The 18,637-nt window shown below is 46.8% G+C and overlaps 1 protein-coding gene across 2 annotated transcripts in view; it reads left to right on the top strand.

The window, feature by feature from the left end:
* The first annotated feature begins 3,217 nt into the window (after nucleotides 1-3,217).
* Nucleotides 3,218-18,637, top strand: part of LOC115079358 (proline-rich protein 5-like) — a 31,295-nt gene continuing 15,875 nt past the window's right edge. The window contains exons 1-3 of one of the 2 annotated variants that reach the window (XM_029582863.1): nucleotides 3,218-3,594; nucleotides 16,515-16,763; nucleotides 17,581-17,661. In XM_029582863.1, the coding sequence (XP_029438723.1) occupies nucleotides 16,645-16,763; nucleotides 17,581-17,661 (200 nt within the window). In that variant the 5' untranslated portion in view covers nucleotides 3,218-3,594; nucleotides 16,515-16,644. The remainder of the gene's footprint in view (nucleotides 3,595-16,514; nucleotides 16,764-17,580; nucleotides 17,662-18,637) is intronic. The other variant, XM_029582864.1, reaches the window with a different exon arrangement.

Below are 18,637 nucleotides of genomic sequence, written 5' to 3'. Positions count from 1 at the left end.
TCTCAGTTATGTCCATTCTGCATCTCTGGCTCGGGCTGCTGTATTAAGATCCTTCATCCCTTTTCTACTAAGATTCATTTTGTTTTTTTAACAAGAGCCTCCTTGGCTTTCATAGCTCCAATGTAAAGTCTTCATTGACTGAAACAGACCGATCATCTCTCAGCAGTGAAAGGTCCCAGTCCAGGTGAGTAACTATAGGACCGGATGTCACATCTAATGGCAGTAAATGCAACACTGAGTTCAATGCATGGATTTATTTGTAAAACAATGTTTACTGAATGGGCAGAACAAAGCTGGGCTTTCCCAGTACCAAGTCAGTACAGATCTGCTCATGTCAAAGTGTATGTTGATGTTATTTCTAGCACTTCCTAATCAGTGATACAAAATTCTGTTCTTTTTATGGCGACAAAAGGTCATGGAATCATTACATTACTCTATTTAAAATCAAAGACATTATCCTTTCGCTTACTCTGGAACAGAACTTCCTGGAGATCCTTGTCATTTTGCAATGATTTATAAGGCAGTGCAGACAGCAGTCCCTACCAAGTGCACAGCTGACCTGTGCACTATATGAAGCCCACCTAGTAACTCAAGGTGAGGTTTAGGTAGTAGTGTAGGGGGTTAGGGGCCACTTTGACATGCAGAGTGAGACGTACGAACAGAACAGTGCTCTCTTGTGAAGATTTGATGACCTATGGAGAGAGGAAACTCACCCAACGATGAGATTTGTACAATGTTCTCTCAACCTAGCTTGATGTTACCCAGGTAGAGAGTCCATTAAGCTAGGCTGAGAGAACACAAATACCTAACTACTATAAGGGCCTTATAGCTTGGCTCTCTCTCTCTCGTCACAAGTACCTGGCTAGTTCCCAAACATAAAACAGCTCCCATGCTACTAATGCCAGTAATAAGCAGTGGCTAAACCCTATTGATTAATAGCAGTTTATGGACGTCTCCAGGAACTTATCCAAACCTGTTTTAAAACCCAACTACGCTAACTGATTTCACCACATCCTCTGGCAATGAATTCCAGAGCTTAACTGTGCGTTGAGTGCAAAAGAATTTTCTCCTATTTGTTTTAAATGCGCTACTTGTTAACTTCATGGAGTGCCCCCTACTCCTTGTATTATCTGAAAGAGTAAATAACCGATTCACATTTACCCGTTTAAGAACATAAGAAATTGCCATCCTGGGTCAGACCAAGGGTCCATCAAGCCCAGCATCCTGTTTCCAACATAGACCAAACCAGGCCACAAGAACCTGGCAATTACCCAAACACTAAGAAGATCCCATGCTACTGATGTAATTAATAGCAATGGCTACTCCCTAAGTAAACTTGATAAATAGTCATTAATGGACTTCTCCTCCAAGAACTTATCCAAACCTTTTTTGAACCCAACTACACTAACTGCACTAACCACATCCTCTGGCAACAAATTCCAGAGCTTTACTGTGCATTGAGTGAAAAAGAATTTTCTCCGATTAGTCTTAAATGTGCTACTTGCTAACTTCATGGAATGCCCCCTAGTCCTTCTATTATTCGAAAGTGTAAATAACCGATTCACATCTACTCATTCAAGATCTCTCATGATCTTAAAGACCTCTATCATATCCCCCCCTCAGCCGTCTCTTCTCCAAGCTGAACAGCCGTAATCTCTTCAGCCTTTCCTCATAGGGGAGCTGTTCTATCCCCTTTATCATTTTGGTTGCCATTCTCTGTACCTTCTCCATCGCAATTATTTGTTAGGGAAGACTTGCCTTGGGTAAATCCATGTTGACTGTGTTCTATTAAACCATGTCTTTCTTTATGCTCTACAAGTCCTTTCATGATTTTGTAGACCTCTATCATATCCCCTCAGCCGTCTCTTCTCCAAGCTGAACAGCCCTAACCTCTTCAGCCTTTCCTCAAAGGTGAGCCGGTCCATGCCTTTTATCATGTTGGTTGTCCTTCTCTGTATGTTCTCTAGTGCAACTATATCTTGTTTGAGATGCGGCGACCAGAATTGCACACATGATTCAAGATGCAGTCTAACATCCTTCGTTTTATTCTCCATTCCCTTCTTAATAATTCCGAACATTCTTTGTTACTTTTTTTTGACCGCCACAGCACACTGAGCCGATGATTTCAATGTATTATCTACTAATGCCCAGATCTTCTTTCCTCCATGGGTTCAGTGGCCCTGGCAGGAAGGATCCCACAAGCTTGTGTACAGATCTCACAGGCAGCCCACTACTCATCATCTTGGTTCCAGGAACGTTAGCTGAATTCTAGAAGGCCAATATTCAGTGCTACTTAGCCGGACTTATCCAGCTATGTTGGTGGCAGCCAAATATCCGGTCTTGTTTAGCAGCTGCCACTTTTCCGGCTAACTTGTGGGTGGGATATGGTCATTCCGGGGAGGAGCTACTTATCCAGCTAACCTAATTGGCTAACTAGCGATATTCACTTTTCCGGTTAAGTTAACTGAATGAGTTAAACCTGCTCAATAGCAGCTCTAAAGTTAACTGGATAAGACTTATCCAGCTAATTAGTGCCTGGAACCAAGATGGTGAGAAGTGTGGGCAGTGGGCACTCTATCATGGTTTCTACCTCTGCAATTAGCATGCAGTTAATAAAACGTTGTGGGACCCTTCATTTCTGGATCCTTTGTGTTACGCAGCCACTGAACCCATGGCCTCAGAGGGCAGGGAGGGAAGAGGAACCTAAACAGGAAGAAGCATGGGTGCTGGACGAAGTCTGGGGCTCAGAGGAAGGTGACAAGGCCTGGAATAGCCTTCCCCTGCAGGAGTGGCGGCCAGCGCTGTAACAGAATGTATATATGCTTGCTTGGGACAGATAACGGTTCTATTCCTGCCATATTATGAGATTAGAGTCTGCAAAGGAATATTTAAAAAGATGCATGCATTTCATGAATTACTGGAAGCATTTGGAAAAATATGTCAAAGCGTACAGACCTAATCGGTCTAGCTGCAAACTTCTGAAAAAGCCTCTCCCAGCCACTTTTTGCTTTTCAGGCGACACTTACGGTAATTGTTAGGTTGTAAAGATAATTGGTGTTAATTTGCCATTTATTCTCTGACCACTGTTGCATAATCAGGCATAATTCATCCGGTTAAGATCTTGAGCATCGAAGATCTCCGGGGAGTTTTGCTACAAGCAGTCCCGAGACCCGTTTATACGGCTCCGGTTCTAATGCCCTTAGCTGGGGGGGGGGGGGGAGTGCAGACAAAGTCTTCTGCGCGCCTCAGCCCGATCCCCCTAAGTCTGGGCGCAGTTTTGGGGGAAATGCCGTTGCTCTCTCTTGATTCTGTTTCGTTTCTTCGAACTTTTCTCCGGTCCCGTTTGTCTGTGCTCACCCAAAACAGCAGATTCAATGCAATGGAAACTTTGCAGCTTGCAGGCTGCTGTGCTCGGAGCCCGCGGGACAAAGCCCGGATCTTTCCTGGCGCCGGCAGCTATCGCCGCGCGGTAAGGGGCGGGCGGGGAGCGAAACTCGCTGCCCCGCAGGCCCCCGCCTCCCTCGCCGGGGCGGGACCTCCGGGATCCGGCGCTTGCACACTCGCCCGATGGCTCGCAGTCCGCCAGGACCCGGGGTAAGGCTCCCCTTTCTGCCCGAAGCCGCGCAAAGCCCCGAGGGCTGGCGCGCTATTCCCGCCGCCGAGCCAGCCAAGGGCAGGCAGCTCGCACCCCAGCCTGCGAGCGAGGAGGCTCGGCCGGCTCTGGGCGGGATGCAAGCGCTGCCTTTTGTGCTCCCAAGCTGCTGCCTTCACTTTATCTGCCTCTAGGCCAGGGCTTTCTTTGCAGCGCGATAAACTATTCAGGTAGGAGTGGGAGGGCACTGCTCTGGCACCTGGGTCTGGGGTGGTCTTGCACATTATGGACCCCCTCTTTAAAAAAAATAAAAAATTGAAAGGCAGCCTTGCTCAGCTTTGTGTGTGGAAACTGAAGACAGAGCCCTATTGCTGTGCCCAGGTTGGGAAACCTCTCTGGCTGTTCCCACTCATCAGCAACTTTCATCCCTGCCCCAGCCTCTTGTGAGTTCCGATGCAGATCTTCCCCTACAAACTCTGGGGGTCTGCTCCATGCGCCCTTCATGTCGCAGGTGTCCCTGCTCTGCCTTTCCTGACTCTTACATTCAGGTACTGCAGGCATTTCCCTGGCCCCGGAGGCAATGGAGGGCGGCAGGATCTGACCCCTGGCCTCCAGCCTTTGCACTGACCATCAGGCTGCGCCTCCTGAGTGCGCCCCTTTTGCGCAGTAATTCCTACCACTTCCACCCTGTTTAGGATTGTGCAGACCTCCCTTCTTCAGGCTTATGCTGTACTTCTTACTTCTCTCTGGGCAGGATTTAAGATTTTGGCAGGCTTGGAGAGTGGGAGGTCGGAGATTTTGGAGATTAAGAAAGTGGGGGAACTCTTTTCTCCCTTCCCTCTCCAAGTGTCATAGCAGTGCCCCTGTGAATGCATGCTGGGGGCAGCTTCCTTCTTGTGCCCCTGTGAAGTGGATGCTGGGGGCAGCTTCCTTCTTGTGCCCCTGTGAAGTGGATGCTGGGGGCAGGTTCCTTCTTGTGCCCCTGTGAATGCATGCTGGGGGCAGCTTCCTTCTTGTGCCCCTGTGAAGTAGATGCTGGGGGCAGCTTCCTTCTTCTGCCCCTGTGAAGTGGATGCTGGGGGCAGCTTCCTTCTTGTGCCCCTGTGAAGTGGATGCTGGGGGCAGCTTCCTTCTTGTGCCCCTGTGAAGTGGATGCTGGGGGCAGCTTCCTTCTTGTGCCCCTGTGAAGTGGATGCTGGGGGCAGCTTCCTTCTTGTGCCCCTGTGAAGTGGATGTGGGGCCAGCTTCCTTCTTGTGCCCCTGTGAAGTGGATGCTGGGGGCAGCTTCCTTCTTGTGCCCCTGTGAATGCATGCTGGGGGCAGCTTCCTTCTTGTGCCCCTGTGAAGTGGATGCTGGGGGCAGCTTCCTTCTTGTGCCCCTGTGAAGTGGATGCTGGGGGCAGGTTCCTTCTTGTGCCCCTGTGAAGTGGATGCTGGGGGCAGCTTCCTTCTTGTGCCCCTGTGAAGTGGATGCTGGGGGCAGCTTCCTTCTTGTGCCCCTGTGAAGTGGATGCTGGGGGCAGCTTCCTTCTTGTGCCCCTGTGAAGTGGATGCTGGGGGCAGGTTCCTTCTTCTGCCCATGTGAAGTGGATGCTGGGGGCAGCTTCCTTCTTGTGCCCCTGTGAAGTGGATGCTGGGGGCAGCTTCCTTCTTGTGCCCCTGTGAAGTGGATGCTGGGGGCAGCTTCCTTCTTGTGCCCCTGTGAAGTGGATGCTGGGGGCAGCTTCCTTCTTGTGCCCCTGTGAAGTGGATGCTGGGGGCAGCTTCCTTCTTCTGCCCCTGTGAAGTGGATGCTGGGGGCAGCTTCCTTCTTGTGCCCCTGTGAATGCATGCTGGGGGCAGCTTCCTTCTTGTGCCCCTGTGAAGTGGATGCTGGGGGCAGCTTCCTTCTTGTGCCCCTGTGAAGTGGATGCTGGGGGCAGCTTCCTTCTTGTGCCCCTGTGAAGTGGATGCTGGGGGCAGCTTCCTTCTTGTGCCCCTGTGAAGTGGATGCTGGGGGCAGCTTCCTTCTTGTGCCCCTGTGAAGTGGATGCTGGGGGCAGCTTCCTTCTTGTGCCCCTGTGAAGTGGATGCTGGGGGCAGCTTCCTTCTTGTGCCCCTGTGAAGTGGATGCTGGGGGCAGCTTCCTTCTTGTGCCCCTGTGAAGTGGATGCTGGGGGCAGCTTCCTTCTTGTGCCCCTGTGAAGTGGATGCTGGGGGCAGGTTCCTTCTTGTGCCCCTGTGAAGTGGATGCTGGGTGCAGCTTTCTTCTTGGCACAGTTAAACTCCTCTGGATTTTCATCGCTGTATTTGGTAGCATTGTTTAAACAAATAATAATGATTTAAGTAAAAATGTTACGTCTTTAACGTTATGATGCCATGATGAGGAAACCAGGAACTGTGCACTCAGCCTTGTCGTTCAGCTTGGGTTCTGCAATCTTCAGCTGATGACTTCCAACAGGAGGATCGGATCGGCCAAGTCTGGCTTTCTGGGGGCATTGTCTTCAAATGAGTTTGTTTTGTACACACCTTGACAGGATTCATCCTCATGTCAAAGGTAGGGTTGGGTTTCTTTGGGCTATGTAAAAGTGTGCTTACATTCCAATGCTGCTGGTTACTCTGCTCTGTAGGATTGGGACTGCTGCCCCTTGCTTAACCTGAGTGTGCTCTGAAATGTCAGACAGCTGATAAATTATTTTCTGCCACCAGTATACATAAAGAGAAAAATGGATTTCTGATCACAGATCTGGCCTTCAAGCTAGTTAGCTAACTACCAGAATAACCTGAGAAACCAGCTTTCCTCCCTTCACGTCGCAGACACATTCTCAAGGCTTTCCCTTGCTCTGCTCGTATTGGGAATATCTGGTGAAACAGGAGCCCACCCCAGTACATTCCTGAGTGGACGTCGAAGCTCTCTCCTCTTCCACTGAACAGCGAGATGCTGTCTGAGCTTTCAAATCCAGCCATCGGGTACCCCCAACAGGTTGAGTTTTCACCATCTTTGCACTTAATACAATGCGTGCATTTGATCATAGGATCAGGTGGATCTGCATATCTTGGTTGCCCTGAAAACCACATCCATACAGGCTATACAGCTGGATTTGGGAACATCTGGTTTTTGACCAGAAATCACCTCATTTCTGATCCTTCTGCTACCTGCTCAGATGCTGAAACCACACTGACCCCCTGAAGAAGACCTTTGGGGGATGCACTAAGCTATTTCCCCCTTTTCACATCCTTTAAAACTGGGACTAATGAAAGAAACCAGAATAACTTTTTTATCTGAGCCACTCCAGTGAAGATGGAATTTACCATTTTTTTCTCAGCCCACTAGTCTAGATTTCATTGAACATCATCATGCAACCAGGCTGGTGGTTTTGCAGCTTTTGAGTCAGAAGATGGTGATTGGAGCAGGCAGCATGCCTTTGTGGAGTTTCTATCTGTCAGCAATGCATGCTTTTGAAAGTATTTTTGGATGGCAAAACAATTTTGTGGTACAAAAGGTTTCAATTACATAGAACCTCTTCCAGACAGCTATTTAAAGACCTCTTAAATGCACTACAGTATGTATGCAGGGTATAATCTTAAGTCTTCTCCTAATAACGTGCAGTTGAAGGGCTTCTGACATTGGTTATGTTGCAGGTTGTAGCTCCCAGCTGGGATACCTTATTCTCAAGGGCTGCAAGCAGATCTGGCCTGCAAGATAACCACATGTGCAGACTAAATGCATGCAGATAAAGTAGCTCACCAGTATCTATTGTGGATTTCCTGAAAACCACAAGGATTGGAATCCGCCATCCTGAAACCAGAGTGCGGAAGCTTGGTTTTTGTGAGTAGCATCGAAGGCCATTTGGCCACCAAAAGTGCATGTCTGAAAGTTTTATCTTCCACTCCACTGGTGACAACGATCCTTAAGGCAGCTGTGAACCTCGGGACATACAGGGGCACGTTCTTGGCCACGGACCACCTCGTTCAGAGCAGCATGAACCAGGCTCAGTCATGAATGCAGACTTTCAGGCCGATTCAGTAAAGTCTGTGGGAGTGCGCGCGATACAGTATTCAAATGAGGCTCGGCGGTAGAAACGGGCAAAAGGAGCGGCAGCTGTCAGCGGGTTTGACAGCCGATGCTCAATTTTGCCGGCGTCTGTTCTAGAGCCCGCTGACAGCCACGGGCTCGGAAACCGGAGGCTGGCAAAATTGAGCGTCCGGTTTTCGGCCCGACAGCCGCGGGCCAAATTCAAATTTTTTAAAAAATTTTTTTAACTTTTTTTTACCCTTCAGGACCTCCGACTTAATATCGCTAATTTCTGAAAAGTAAAATGTGCGGCTTGGCTGCACATTTTACTTTCTGAATCGCACACGAATACCTAATAGCGCCCTCAACATGCATTTGCATGTTGAGGGCGCTATGAGGTTCGGCGGGTTGGACGCGTGTTTTCCGCCCCTTACTGAATAAGGGGTAAGGGAAAACGTGCGTCCAAGGGCAGGTTAACAGTGCGTTCCGTCGGAGCGCACTGTACTGTATCGGCCTGTTTGTGAGGTAGCAGGGGCAAAGGACGAGACTACACTACTTGCGTTGTGGTGGCTGTGTGTGTGTGTGTGAGACCAAAGGAAAGTGGCACAATGAGTGTTTAGAACTAAACCTGCTCCATGGCTGAACTGCTACTGGCAAATATGTAATAGTGCCAGAATCTGAGAATATAATGAGTAAAGTATAAATAATCAAGGGAAGAGATTCTGGAAGGGGATTCCAAGACGTATGGACGCCTTGTTGCTACATGAAAGAGACGTTTAAAGTATCTGAATTCAAGAGAGCATAGATAAATGCAGGGGGTTTCTAAGGAAGTGATGCTAAATTAATTGGGTGGATGAGCAGACTGGATGGGCCATATAGGCTTTTTCTGCCACTGTGTTTCTATGACTGTGGCTGCTGTGCTAACCTGGGAATGGGCTTCTATCCCGCACATTTTTTCTCAGAGTACTAGCTCATTTAAATATCATGGAATGACTTCATGGGGATATATATATTTGCAATAAAGTCCACATGAAATTGTAAATTTAATCGCAAAAAAAATGTAACTACGTTTCCCAAAGAAATAGCATTCACAGAAAATGTTCACGTTGCGTGATTTGCAAAAATTGCAAATGAACTGTTTTGCATGATACTGCAGCTAATTAGTGATTTTTGGCATAACTTTTGTGAGCGACTTTGCAAACACAAAGTTGCCTGTGGGGAAAACATGCAAGTAGCGTGCCTAAAAATTTGCAAATGTGATTATGTGTACAATGTTCTGTTTGCAAACCTTGTTTGTAGGTCAGCACATTGACCACCCCAAAGACTCATTAGAACATAAGAAAATGCCATACTGGGTCAGACCAAGGGTCCATCAAGCCCAATATTCTGTTTCCAACAGTGGCCAATCCAAGTCACAAGTACCTGGTAGGTTCCCAAACACTAAGAAGATCCCATGCTTCTGATGCAATTAATAGCAGTGGCTATTCCCTAAGTAAACTTGATTAATAGCTGTTAATGGACTTCTCCTCCAAGAACTTATCCAAACCTTTTTTAAACCCAACTGCACTAACCACATCCTCTGGCAACAAATTCCAGAGCTCAATTGTGCATTGAGTGAAAAATAATTTTCTCCGATTAGTTTTAAATGTGCTACTTGCTAACTTCATGGAGTGCACCCTAGTCCTTCTATTTTCCGACTCAACAGATTTGAGAGCACAATAAGGCTGGTGCAGAGACTGAAGTAGCAGAATTACTTTTCTGGGACAAAACTTCTTTGAGCTTAAGCTATAAAGTTTCCTATATTGAAGTTTGTCACAAAGGGAGACCACAATAATCACTAGCAGCTAAATGGCCTCGATTGTGTATCCAAACCCTTCAAACTAGCCAGAAATCTTCCCACGTTCATCTTAAAAAGCAAAACAGCTTACGGTTAATTATACTGGATTACGCTGTACCTGAGTGTTCTTTCATTACCTCTGAATGGGGCATAAAACCATTTCATGAAGTATTAGATTTTAGCTACTTTTGCTACAACCCCCTGTTTATTTTCTAACTGTGCAGTAGACATGTTAGACTACAGGATTTGTACAGGGTAATCATTTGTTGCAGTATGAGTTTCTAAACTCTTTGTTCGACATTTTTCAATGAATGTATCCTTGTTTTGCTCGGATGTATCGTTTGGGAGCCCTGCAGCTAGGAATGGTGCACGTTCAGGGACAGGTCTGGTGCCATTTAGCGGTGGCAAATGTGCGCATGAGGTGACCGTTCCTTTTGGATAGGATCGTATACGTTTTAAATTGCATTTTTTTTTTCGCTCGCAGTTTAGCCTTGAACCTTCTTATGTCTTTCAAACATCTGGAAGCGGTCCCTTCCTGTGATATGTGGTGCCTATGGGTCCCGCTGCATCATAATGTAGGGGTCTGCTGGGAATGTCGCTCAAAACGCAGCTTTTACAGAATGTGGGGGGCGTTTCTACCTTCCTCCGGCTCCGCTCCTTGCGCTGGTACTTCTAGTAAGGATGGGTGAGGGCTCTGCTCCAACAAGTTTGTGCCAGCTCAGGTTTTTTTTATATGGGTTTTCAAGTCAAAAGCACCCATCCACGGCTGAGTGGAAGGCTGGCACTCTCCCATCCATCCGTTCCTCTCTCTGCCATCATCCTTGCTGGTGGTGGCTGCAGGCTCATTGAGGTTCCCTCACTCTGCAACGCTGCACTTCTGCTTCTGATGGACAGGGCCTGCTTCAAACGCATCCACAGCACCAGACAGCGGGGGATGAGGTGAGGAGTCGGGACTTGAAACATGGCATAGGCGGCACTGGAGGGTGAGGGGGGCAGGGCTTGGAAACAGCACGCACTCTGGCCCAGTAGTAGCTGGAGGCCTTGAAACACTGATTTGAGCAGCTTTTAATCATCTTAAAAGTAGGGTGACTATCAGTTTAAGCAGTCATCTTTGGAAAAATCCAGGAATTTATGGGTGAAAATCAGTTTAAACTGAAAATGAAGGACCCTGTGTATGTTCTATGTAAAAGATTTTTGTTACATGGGTGGGGTGGGGCCTAAATTTTGTGAAAACAAGGAGCTCCTCACTCAGTGGGACAGAACTGGTAAGAAACAGGTAGCACATCAGGTAGGAACCAGTCAGCCCCCCTGGCTCTGATTTCTTAGTGTCCCCATAAGGCCGGCAGGATGTCAGCAGCCTGTGTTTTTACAGGATCATTCTTGGGGAGGGGAGCTGATCGTGATTGTTGAATATTTCTCGGAGGGTGTGCCATGGGCCCCGAGCGGCGTCTTGGATTTCATCGATGATTGGCTTGGATGTTGCGGCTTTGCAGGCAGACAGGGGAGGTGGCAGCGAGCCCTCTCCTCGTCCCTGTGCAGCTGGGCTGCAATCTTGCACAGTTTGAGAGACGAGAGTCACCCTTGCACCAGCTGGAAGAGCTGGGTCAGAAATGTACTTGAAGTTTATGTATAAAGTGCGTTCTGTGTTTCCTGTCAGACTGTTTGCATTCTCCTCTCCGTTTGAATTAGATACTTGGCAGAGGCTTTTTTTCTTCATTGTTCCCTGTTGATGGGGTGCTGTGGAATTTCCTTGGATCATCCACTTTGACCTGTCCTGAAGACACTGATTCTCTGAAAAGCAGTTTTAAGACGAGAAAAAAGGAGTTTGCTTGACTTTTCTTTAAGTCACTGATCGATATTTCCTATGGTATTAAAACTAGTGCTTGATGAGCCCCTTAAAGGTATTGCATGTAGGCGATTCCAGTATGTCCCTCAAGTGGTAGCCAATCTGAACCTTAAGATGCAGAAGCAGGACTCGGAAACTACTGCTGTGGTGGGAAACTGGACCTGACTGAAGAATTTCATTGGTCATGCTTTGGTTAAAGATTTACCAAGCAGGGAGCTAATTGTTCCCGGTGAGTTACATCAGCTCAGTAAAGTACCCGGTAGGTTTCACGTGTCTGAGCATCCTGGCTCTTCCTCTTTCTTGAGTAAAGAAGAGGTGGAAGAGATTCGTAAGCATGCATTGAGAAAATCCCCACCAGTTCATTTTTGTATTGATCACGTCACCTATTCATAGGTGAGGATAAAACACTGACCTAACTAAACTTTTAGAAAATCTATTGTTACCTAAGCAAGAGGCTATTTACAGTGGCTCCTCATTTTCACATACCTCTGGAATGAGAAATCGCACTTCTGATATTTTGACCCCAAAATTATTGCTGAAATAATCAAATTCTGTAAGTTTGGCTCTTGGCTCATTTGCTATTGAGGGAGTGCCATAATTAATTCAGTGCTCATAATATATTCTCTTAAGAATTGTTTCAAGCCTGGCAAATGTAGCTTGCCCCCAGATCAAAACTGAGTAAAAAGTGGTGGGGTAGAAACTGTTGGTACGTATGAGTAGAGATTTTAAGATTTGTGCTCTTACAAAAACGTTCAGTATGTGGCACCCAATGGCCAGTCCTTCTTTTTGAAGACTTGATCCAATCATTGACATAAAAACAGTTAATCAAACCATGCAGATCGTGGAAATCTGTTTTAATTACATCAAAGACAACAGCACTAACGAAATGTTCGCGAAAAATGCGAGACTGAGGGAGCCCCAAATGAGTGGCTGCAGAGAGCACGTGTCGTACACGAACTGCCACAAATGACCTTGACGGCTTTCGGAGGACTTGTGGCCATAGCAATGTAACTCTCTAATCAGAGTAATACGTTTAGGGCTTGTTTCAGATTTTCACTGGTTGGCGTAGGGTTTTATCCTTATTTTATTTTTTCTTTTACAGTCGACAGGCAGCAAAGTCAGTAGGAACAGAAAGTAAAATTGTCTTGTTCAGCGGTTCCCAAGGGGTCCTCAAGGGCCATGAGCCAGTTTGCTTTTCAGGTAACCAAGCTATGCAGAATAGCCTTATTCTGAGACTATGTATGCAAATACAGCTAATGAATACCAGACTAGCTTGCAGCCGTGCCTGAGAAGAACCCCTGATCTGTTTCACTGGACTTACAGTGAAGTGAAAGATTGGAATTGCAGTGTTTAAACTAAATGGACCTTCTGCAGGGCAGTGTGAAATTCCAGTCTCCAGATTGTAGCTCTTCAGTTAGATTTTCCATTACTTGTCTGTTGCCAGTACAGCCCATGTGATCTTTGCCTGACTTCACAGCAGCTTTTGTTGTAATCACAGCTTCTTCCTGGGACCAAATCGGTGAAGATCAAAGATCAAAATAATTTGACTGTGCCTGTCCTCCTTGTGGTAACAAAAAACCTCTTCTGCCAGGGATACAAATCCAGCCCAACTCCCCAGACCTTGAGCCTTTGGGATGCCTCACAGTCTTAATACATTTATCCCTCGGTTCACCCTTTCTACAATAATTTGGTGCCCATACCCTAAGCAGTTCCTACATGTACTATGATGGAAAGATTCCCCCCTGCCAAAAAATAGAAAATCCAGAGCAAGTTGTGTTGTACCCAGTTCTAATTATAAGTCTTTGTTTTCCACAAAATCAGTGAACCAAAGCAGGAAACTCTGAAAGATAAAAGAATATGAATAAGGCCACCCTGATGTAGCAATTACAATTTTAATTATAGGAACTTCTCTCATAATTGACGATGTCTGTGTTATCCCAGAACTGGAATCCTGGTCTCTTGGAAGAGCGGCAATCAACATCTGCCACTGTCTGGGTCCCATTTCACAGGGATCCAGTCCCCACTGTGAGCACTGGGTGGAGATGTTCCTGGTGAGGTGCCACTTTTAGAAATAGTTGTGCAGTTGGATATTTGCTTAAACTAGAATTGACTAATCCAGATGTTGGCACATCTGCCTGAGAGAGCAGAATATAAAAAGGATTTACAGGTTTAAACCTGAGTTTTGCGTGCATAAATTCACTTTAGATGTGTAAGTGGGTTTTTTAAAATTGCTGTAATATCTGCTACTTTTGAAAATCCCCACCTTCCCCCAAGTTGGTAACTTAAGTACGTGACTTGGTTTAAACACAGCGGTCCGGCTTTTCCTTAATTCTGGTTACTTAAAACTAGGGGTGTGCATGGGAAAAAATTGTATAAATTTTCTCGTGTGATTCAAAATTCGGATTTCTTTTATTACTTATGTATGGAAAATGCCTTTTTAGTCACAAGAACATTTGATGTGGAGTTGGTGGAGACGAGGACCGTACTGGAATGAAAGAAAGCATGGGACAAGCACAGAGGATCTCTGAGGGAGAGGAAGGGATTATGAAACTGGGCAGCCTGGATGGGCCATGTGGCCTTTGTCTGTTGTCATGTTCTACGTTTCATAAAATCAATTTTCTGCACATGAAGTAAGAAAATAACGAGCATGTGCATCCCTGCTTACCGCCTTTTCTTAATATGGTCTCTAAATTTGTCCTTCTGAGAGAAGTACCAAAACTCCTAACATCAAAGTCCAGCCCTCAGAATCCAACTGTTTGAGATCCAGTACAGAGAACCAGCTCCTGGATTTACTGGCTGTGTGATGAGCGTTCATTCTGAGACTTTAAATTAGTTTCCAAAGGGGTCTGTGTGTGTGTACACAGAAAGATGGCAGAGTTTGTGTGTATTCTACTAGCTAATATGCCACATGGCTTCCCGTTCTACCGTGTATACCATGGGGTGGCCATGGGGCTACTGCTGCAGTGGCCTTGCTGGAAATCTTTGCTTCTGCTGACCCTCAGATTTCAGAGTTCATGGCTTTGGAACCCTACATTATTACTTTAAAGAAGATAGGTCCCTACTAATTATTTTTTTTTAGAATATTACTGTAACCAAACACTTTCACTATTTGTTATAAAGGGTTGTGGTTTTGGAAACTGCATCTGTTTTAAAAAATCAATCTTTTATTTTTAAAACATAATTGATTCCAATGGAACTGCTGATTGGGGGAGGGGGGGTGGTTACTTGGCCAGGGTTCCTGCTATCGAAGGGCTGTGTCTGTAGTGCTGCAGTGGCCGCCTGGACCCAGTGCTGGCTTGTGCCACCAGTACTCAGAGAGATCAGGAAGTCAGGGCCAGTTCATTCTGGCAGTTAGCTCTGTAGAAAGCTGTTGCTAAGCCCCCAGATGTGTATCTGATTACCACTCTTGTGATGCAAATGTTGGTGGTTTAGTGCATGAATTTTTATACCAGCTATGGGGTCGAGGCAATAACAGTTTCTTAATACATAGGTTAGAAAGGTGAACTCCAGATGCAGGGGAAGCTGTATTAGTTTAAAAAGTGTGGCGACTGGAAAAAGTGCACAGAAACCGGAGTTAAAATGCACTCGGCACAGGCTGAATGCACATTTTGAATGCGGGGGAGTAGAGGAGTCTCTCGGCCTTGATTTATACACACAAATCTCCTGCGCACATAAGATATTTATTTATTTATTTGTGAGGTCCATATTCCAAAGCATTTAGCCTGCTAACTCCGTCGGAGCGCACTGTACTGTATCGGCCTGTAAATGGGCACATCTGGCTGAATCCTAGCTGATTAATAAGGTAACCTGCTAAAATGTAGCTGGCTAAGTTAGGGCTGTAAGTGGGAGGTGCTGAGTTATTTGGTTAAGTTAGGCAGCTAACTCCGATATTCAGCATTAGCCAGATGACATCCGGCTAAGTCTTGGTTGGGCCATAAAGTTAGGCGGCTATAGTTAGTTGGCTAACTTTGATAGCATAGTGCGGTTTCACTACTGAATATACCTCCACAGTTAGCTGGATAAGGCTTGTCCCCCGTTCCTTGGCTATGGGATAATTGCGTAGTGAATCAGGCCCTAAGTTTGCTAGCCGGACTCCGTCTGAAGATGAACCTCTTAGTGTATCTAGCTCAGGCCTTTTCAATGTGGCTCAAGGGAAGTTACGTTCAAGTACTGTAGGTATTTATGTGCATAAAATGCACCTCTCTGCATTGGGGGTAGGAGCTAATGCCTTCATTTGCATGGCATTTCCATGCGAGGGCACTAAACAAGGCACAGTTTTGTGTGTGCAAAACTCCTTTCTGTATCGAGAGTAATATTTGTGCCTACGACCGTGCAATCTGAATGGAGCTTCTTGCATCGGCCCCTTTTCCGGAAAGCGAGCAGAGGAGGGAGGGATCAGTCTTCTGGGGGGCTCAGAAGCGGGCATGCTGCTCTCTCTGACTTCTGCTGTAACTGTGCATGCACTCTGACCTCTGCCACCATACAAGCATCAGTTAGTGGCTTAGATGGGAAGGGAGAGGCCTGGGAGTCTTAATTACCCAAGTTGTCAAATGTTCCTTCAGGTCTTTACAGCTATGAAATTTGTGTTCTGCAAAATGGCCTCTCGATTTGGATTTATACGGCAAACTGCAGCAAGCGATCTGGAACTCTGGTCTAGAAAAACGAATTGACATTTGGATTTCAAATGTCCTTTGCCTCAGGAGCATCACGTTTCCGGCCTTGAAGCTTGCTGGAGTGTTGTGGTGTTGTGTGCTGCGACTCAGCAGTGTTAGAGAGGTTCTGGAGCAGCCATGGTGTGTTCTGGTCAAGTGAAACCCAAGATGTAATATGGCTTGCTGGACACAGGCCAGAACTGAAACCGTGCAGGCTTGGTTGCCTAGAGGCCACTCACTTTCCTCCTAGATCCTAACTGAATCTCAAGGGAGGGAAGTCTGAAGTGACTCAGGCGTGGTGGGAAGATTGCAGCCGGGGTGTCTGGGGGTTCCCCTTTTGTCAGAAGGTGCTGGGATAATTTGGTTGTGCAGGGAATGTGGCAGTCTGATACACTTTGGAAGCACAATGCTGGACGTTGTCAACATTTTCACAGGCTTTTGAGTGCCTTAGAGATAGGATGTGTGCTCTGACTTTAATTATAACCTCTGAATGGCTTATTCAGCTGTTCTCAATATTTTGCAGACATCTCATGTGAATGGAGGGAGGAAATTTGTAAATCACGCTCTCCCCCCTGCCTCCTATCTTTTGGTAGGTGACACCTCCTGGAAATGACAGAGAGGAAGAAAGGCTCTGCCGGTGACTTTTCCGTACCGCTGCCCCCTTCTCCCTCTACGCTGCTCTGTTAGAGAGCAAAGCAGACCTGGACGTTTCACTTCGGCACGATGGGTTCCTTCCGCAGGCCGAGACCTCGCTTCATGAGCTCGCCGGTGCTAAGCGATCTCCCGCGCTTCCACGCAGCCAGGCAGGCCGCGCAGCTCAGCTCCAGCACAGCGTGGAACAGGTAAGGTGAAAAGGCTCCTGTCGGGGTCTGCAGGCCCCGCCAACACCTACAGTGTCTCGCAATGAATGCTGGACGTAGCTGGAGCCAGGGACTCTAACACTGCAACTGGAGGGAATCTACCAGCTAGAATAGGAAGGAGTCTACAGGTGCATTCATTCTTCTCCAAAATCAAGTTTCAAGGACACTGTATGTTTGAGAGAGACCCCACACAGTCTTGCATCCCAGCCCCTCCCCCAAGCGCTGTACCTGCACTCGAGGAAATAGCTTTAAATGAGATCCCCCCCCCCCCCTCCCCACACAGGGGCACAGCTGCCGACTGGTCCTACTGTCGCCTCTGGTCCCTCCTCGGGAGAACCAGGAAAACATGACCGTGGTGGGCAGCAGAGGCCTCAGGGGAAGTAAAAGCCTAAAGCCCTGACTGCGCTTAACTTTCATTCCTCTTGAGGAACAGGAGAGCCGGTCCTGGTTTTTCACTCTCAAAGCGTGTTTAATAAAAAAAAAAAAATCCAGAATGCTTTAATGTGGAGGAAAACTAGAGCCGGCTGACCCGCTTCTCACGGCTGGGGGTAGTTAAATGTCAGTTTGTTCACCGCCTGTAAGGGAATACCACTTCTAAGTGGTAACTGTCTGAAATGACATATCAGAACAGCAGCAATACCAGCATAAACGTATTAACCTCCTCCTCATGGCAGTTAGAAAATGAGGATCAGATCGGTCGCATGCCACTGTAACCTTCTTGCCTGCCACGGAGATAACGCTAGCATGTGGACTCTATGGCTGATGTCTGTCTGTCTCTTCCTTCTGTTTTTTTTGGCAGCGTTCAGAAAGCAGTGATCAATGTGTTCAGAGGGGGAGGCTTGCAAAATAATGAACTTTACTCCCTGAATGAAAGCGTCAGGTAAGTGGCAGCCCTCACCTTTTTAAAAATTGTTGCCTAGGGTGACCAGCTCCTTCACAAGTAAAAGGCTGTCCGTTCACGTTAAGTCGATAGGGTGGTGTTTTTTTTAATCTCATAAAAAAGCATTTTTCTTTCTGGTGGGTTTTTTTTGTGCCCTGTGGCTTCAGCGCCTGTAGGTTGGTGTATTCTTTTACGAATCACTGACAACTTCCTTTCCAAAAAACCCCAACAGACAAGTAGGAGGCTGAGCAGAGCCTAAGGATAAATAGCATTGAGCTGCTTTTTTTTTTTAAGTAGCTGTGGAAGCTGAAAGAAGACTGTGTAATTTTTGTTAAAATGCTGCCCAGCTGGCTGTGCTCCTTCCCAGCCAGAAACCTGGCACAATGTAAAGCTAATGCCATTCGCCGGTGCCAGCACAAGTGGGGGACAAGAAGCTTGGGGGAGGGGAGGTGCCAGCCCATCCTTTCTGAGTCGGCCTGGAAGGGAACAGGGGAGGTGGTTAGCATTTTGGCTGTGACCAGGCAGGAGGAGCGAGCGAGAACGGCCCCTGCATTATATTACTAGATTGGTCTGAGATGAAATCGCAAACCAACAGGCCAAGGCAATATAGTGCGGCCTAGCCTAGCACCCAGCTTAACGAGCGCTTGGATGCGCATTTTGGACACGCGTCCTGCATAGCCCCTGATGCAATAAGGGGATCAGCGCTTCCAAAAAAGGCGTAGCTAATAGTGCTCATCGCATGTAAATGCCATGTAGATGAGACTATTGGGTATTATCCTACAATGCAAAAAACCCTGTGTGCCTGAGGCGCACTTTTTAACCTGTAAAATCTTACGCCTGTCCCTTGAGCAGGCTTAAAGTCTTCCCGCACGTCAAGGGCTCAACTTAAAAACAACTGCTTTTCTCTGGTTCCTCCTCCTCGTCACGATACTAAGTAGGAAGAAACAAAAAAAAAAAAAGCAACACCGTGCGAAAA

This window comes from Rhinatrema bivittatum, chromosome 17 (assembly GCF_901001135.1).
Source record: "Rhinatrema bivittatum chromosome 17, aRhiBiv1.1, whole genome shotgun sequence".
NCBI lineage: Eukaryota > Metazoa > Chordata > Amphibia > Gymnophiona > Rhinatrematidae > Rhinatrema > Rhinatrema bivittatum.
This window is presented reverse-complemented; position numbering and strand designations above follow the sequence as displayed.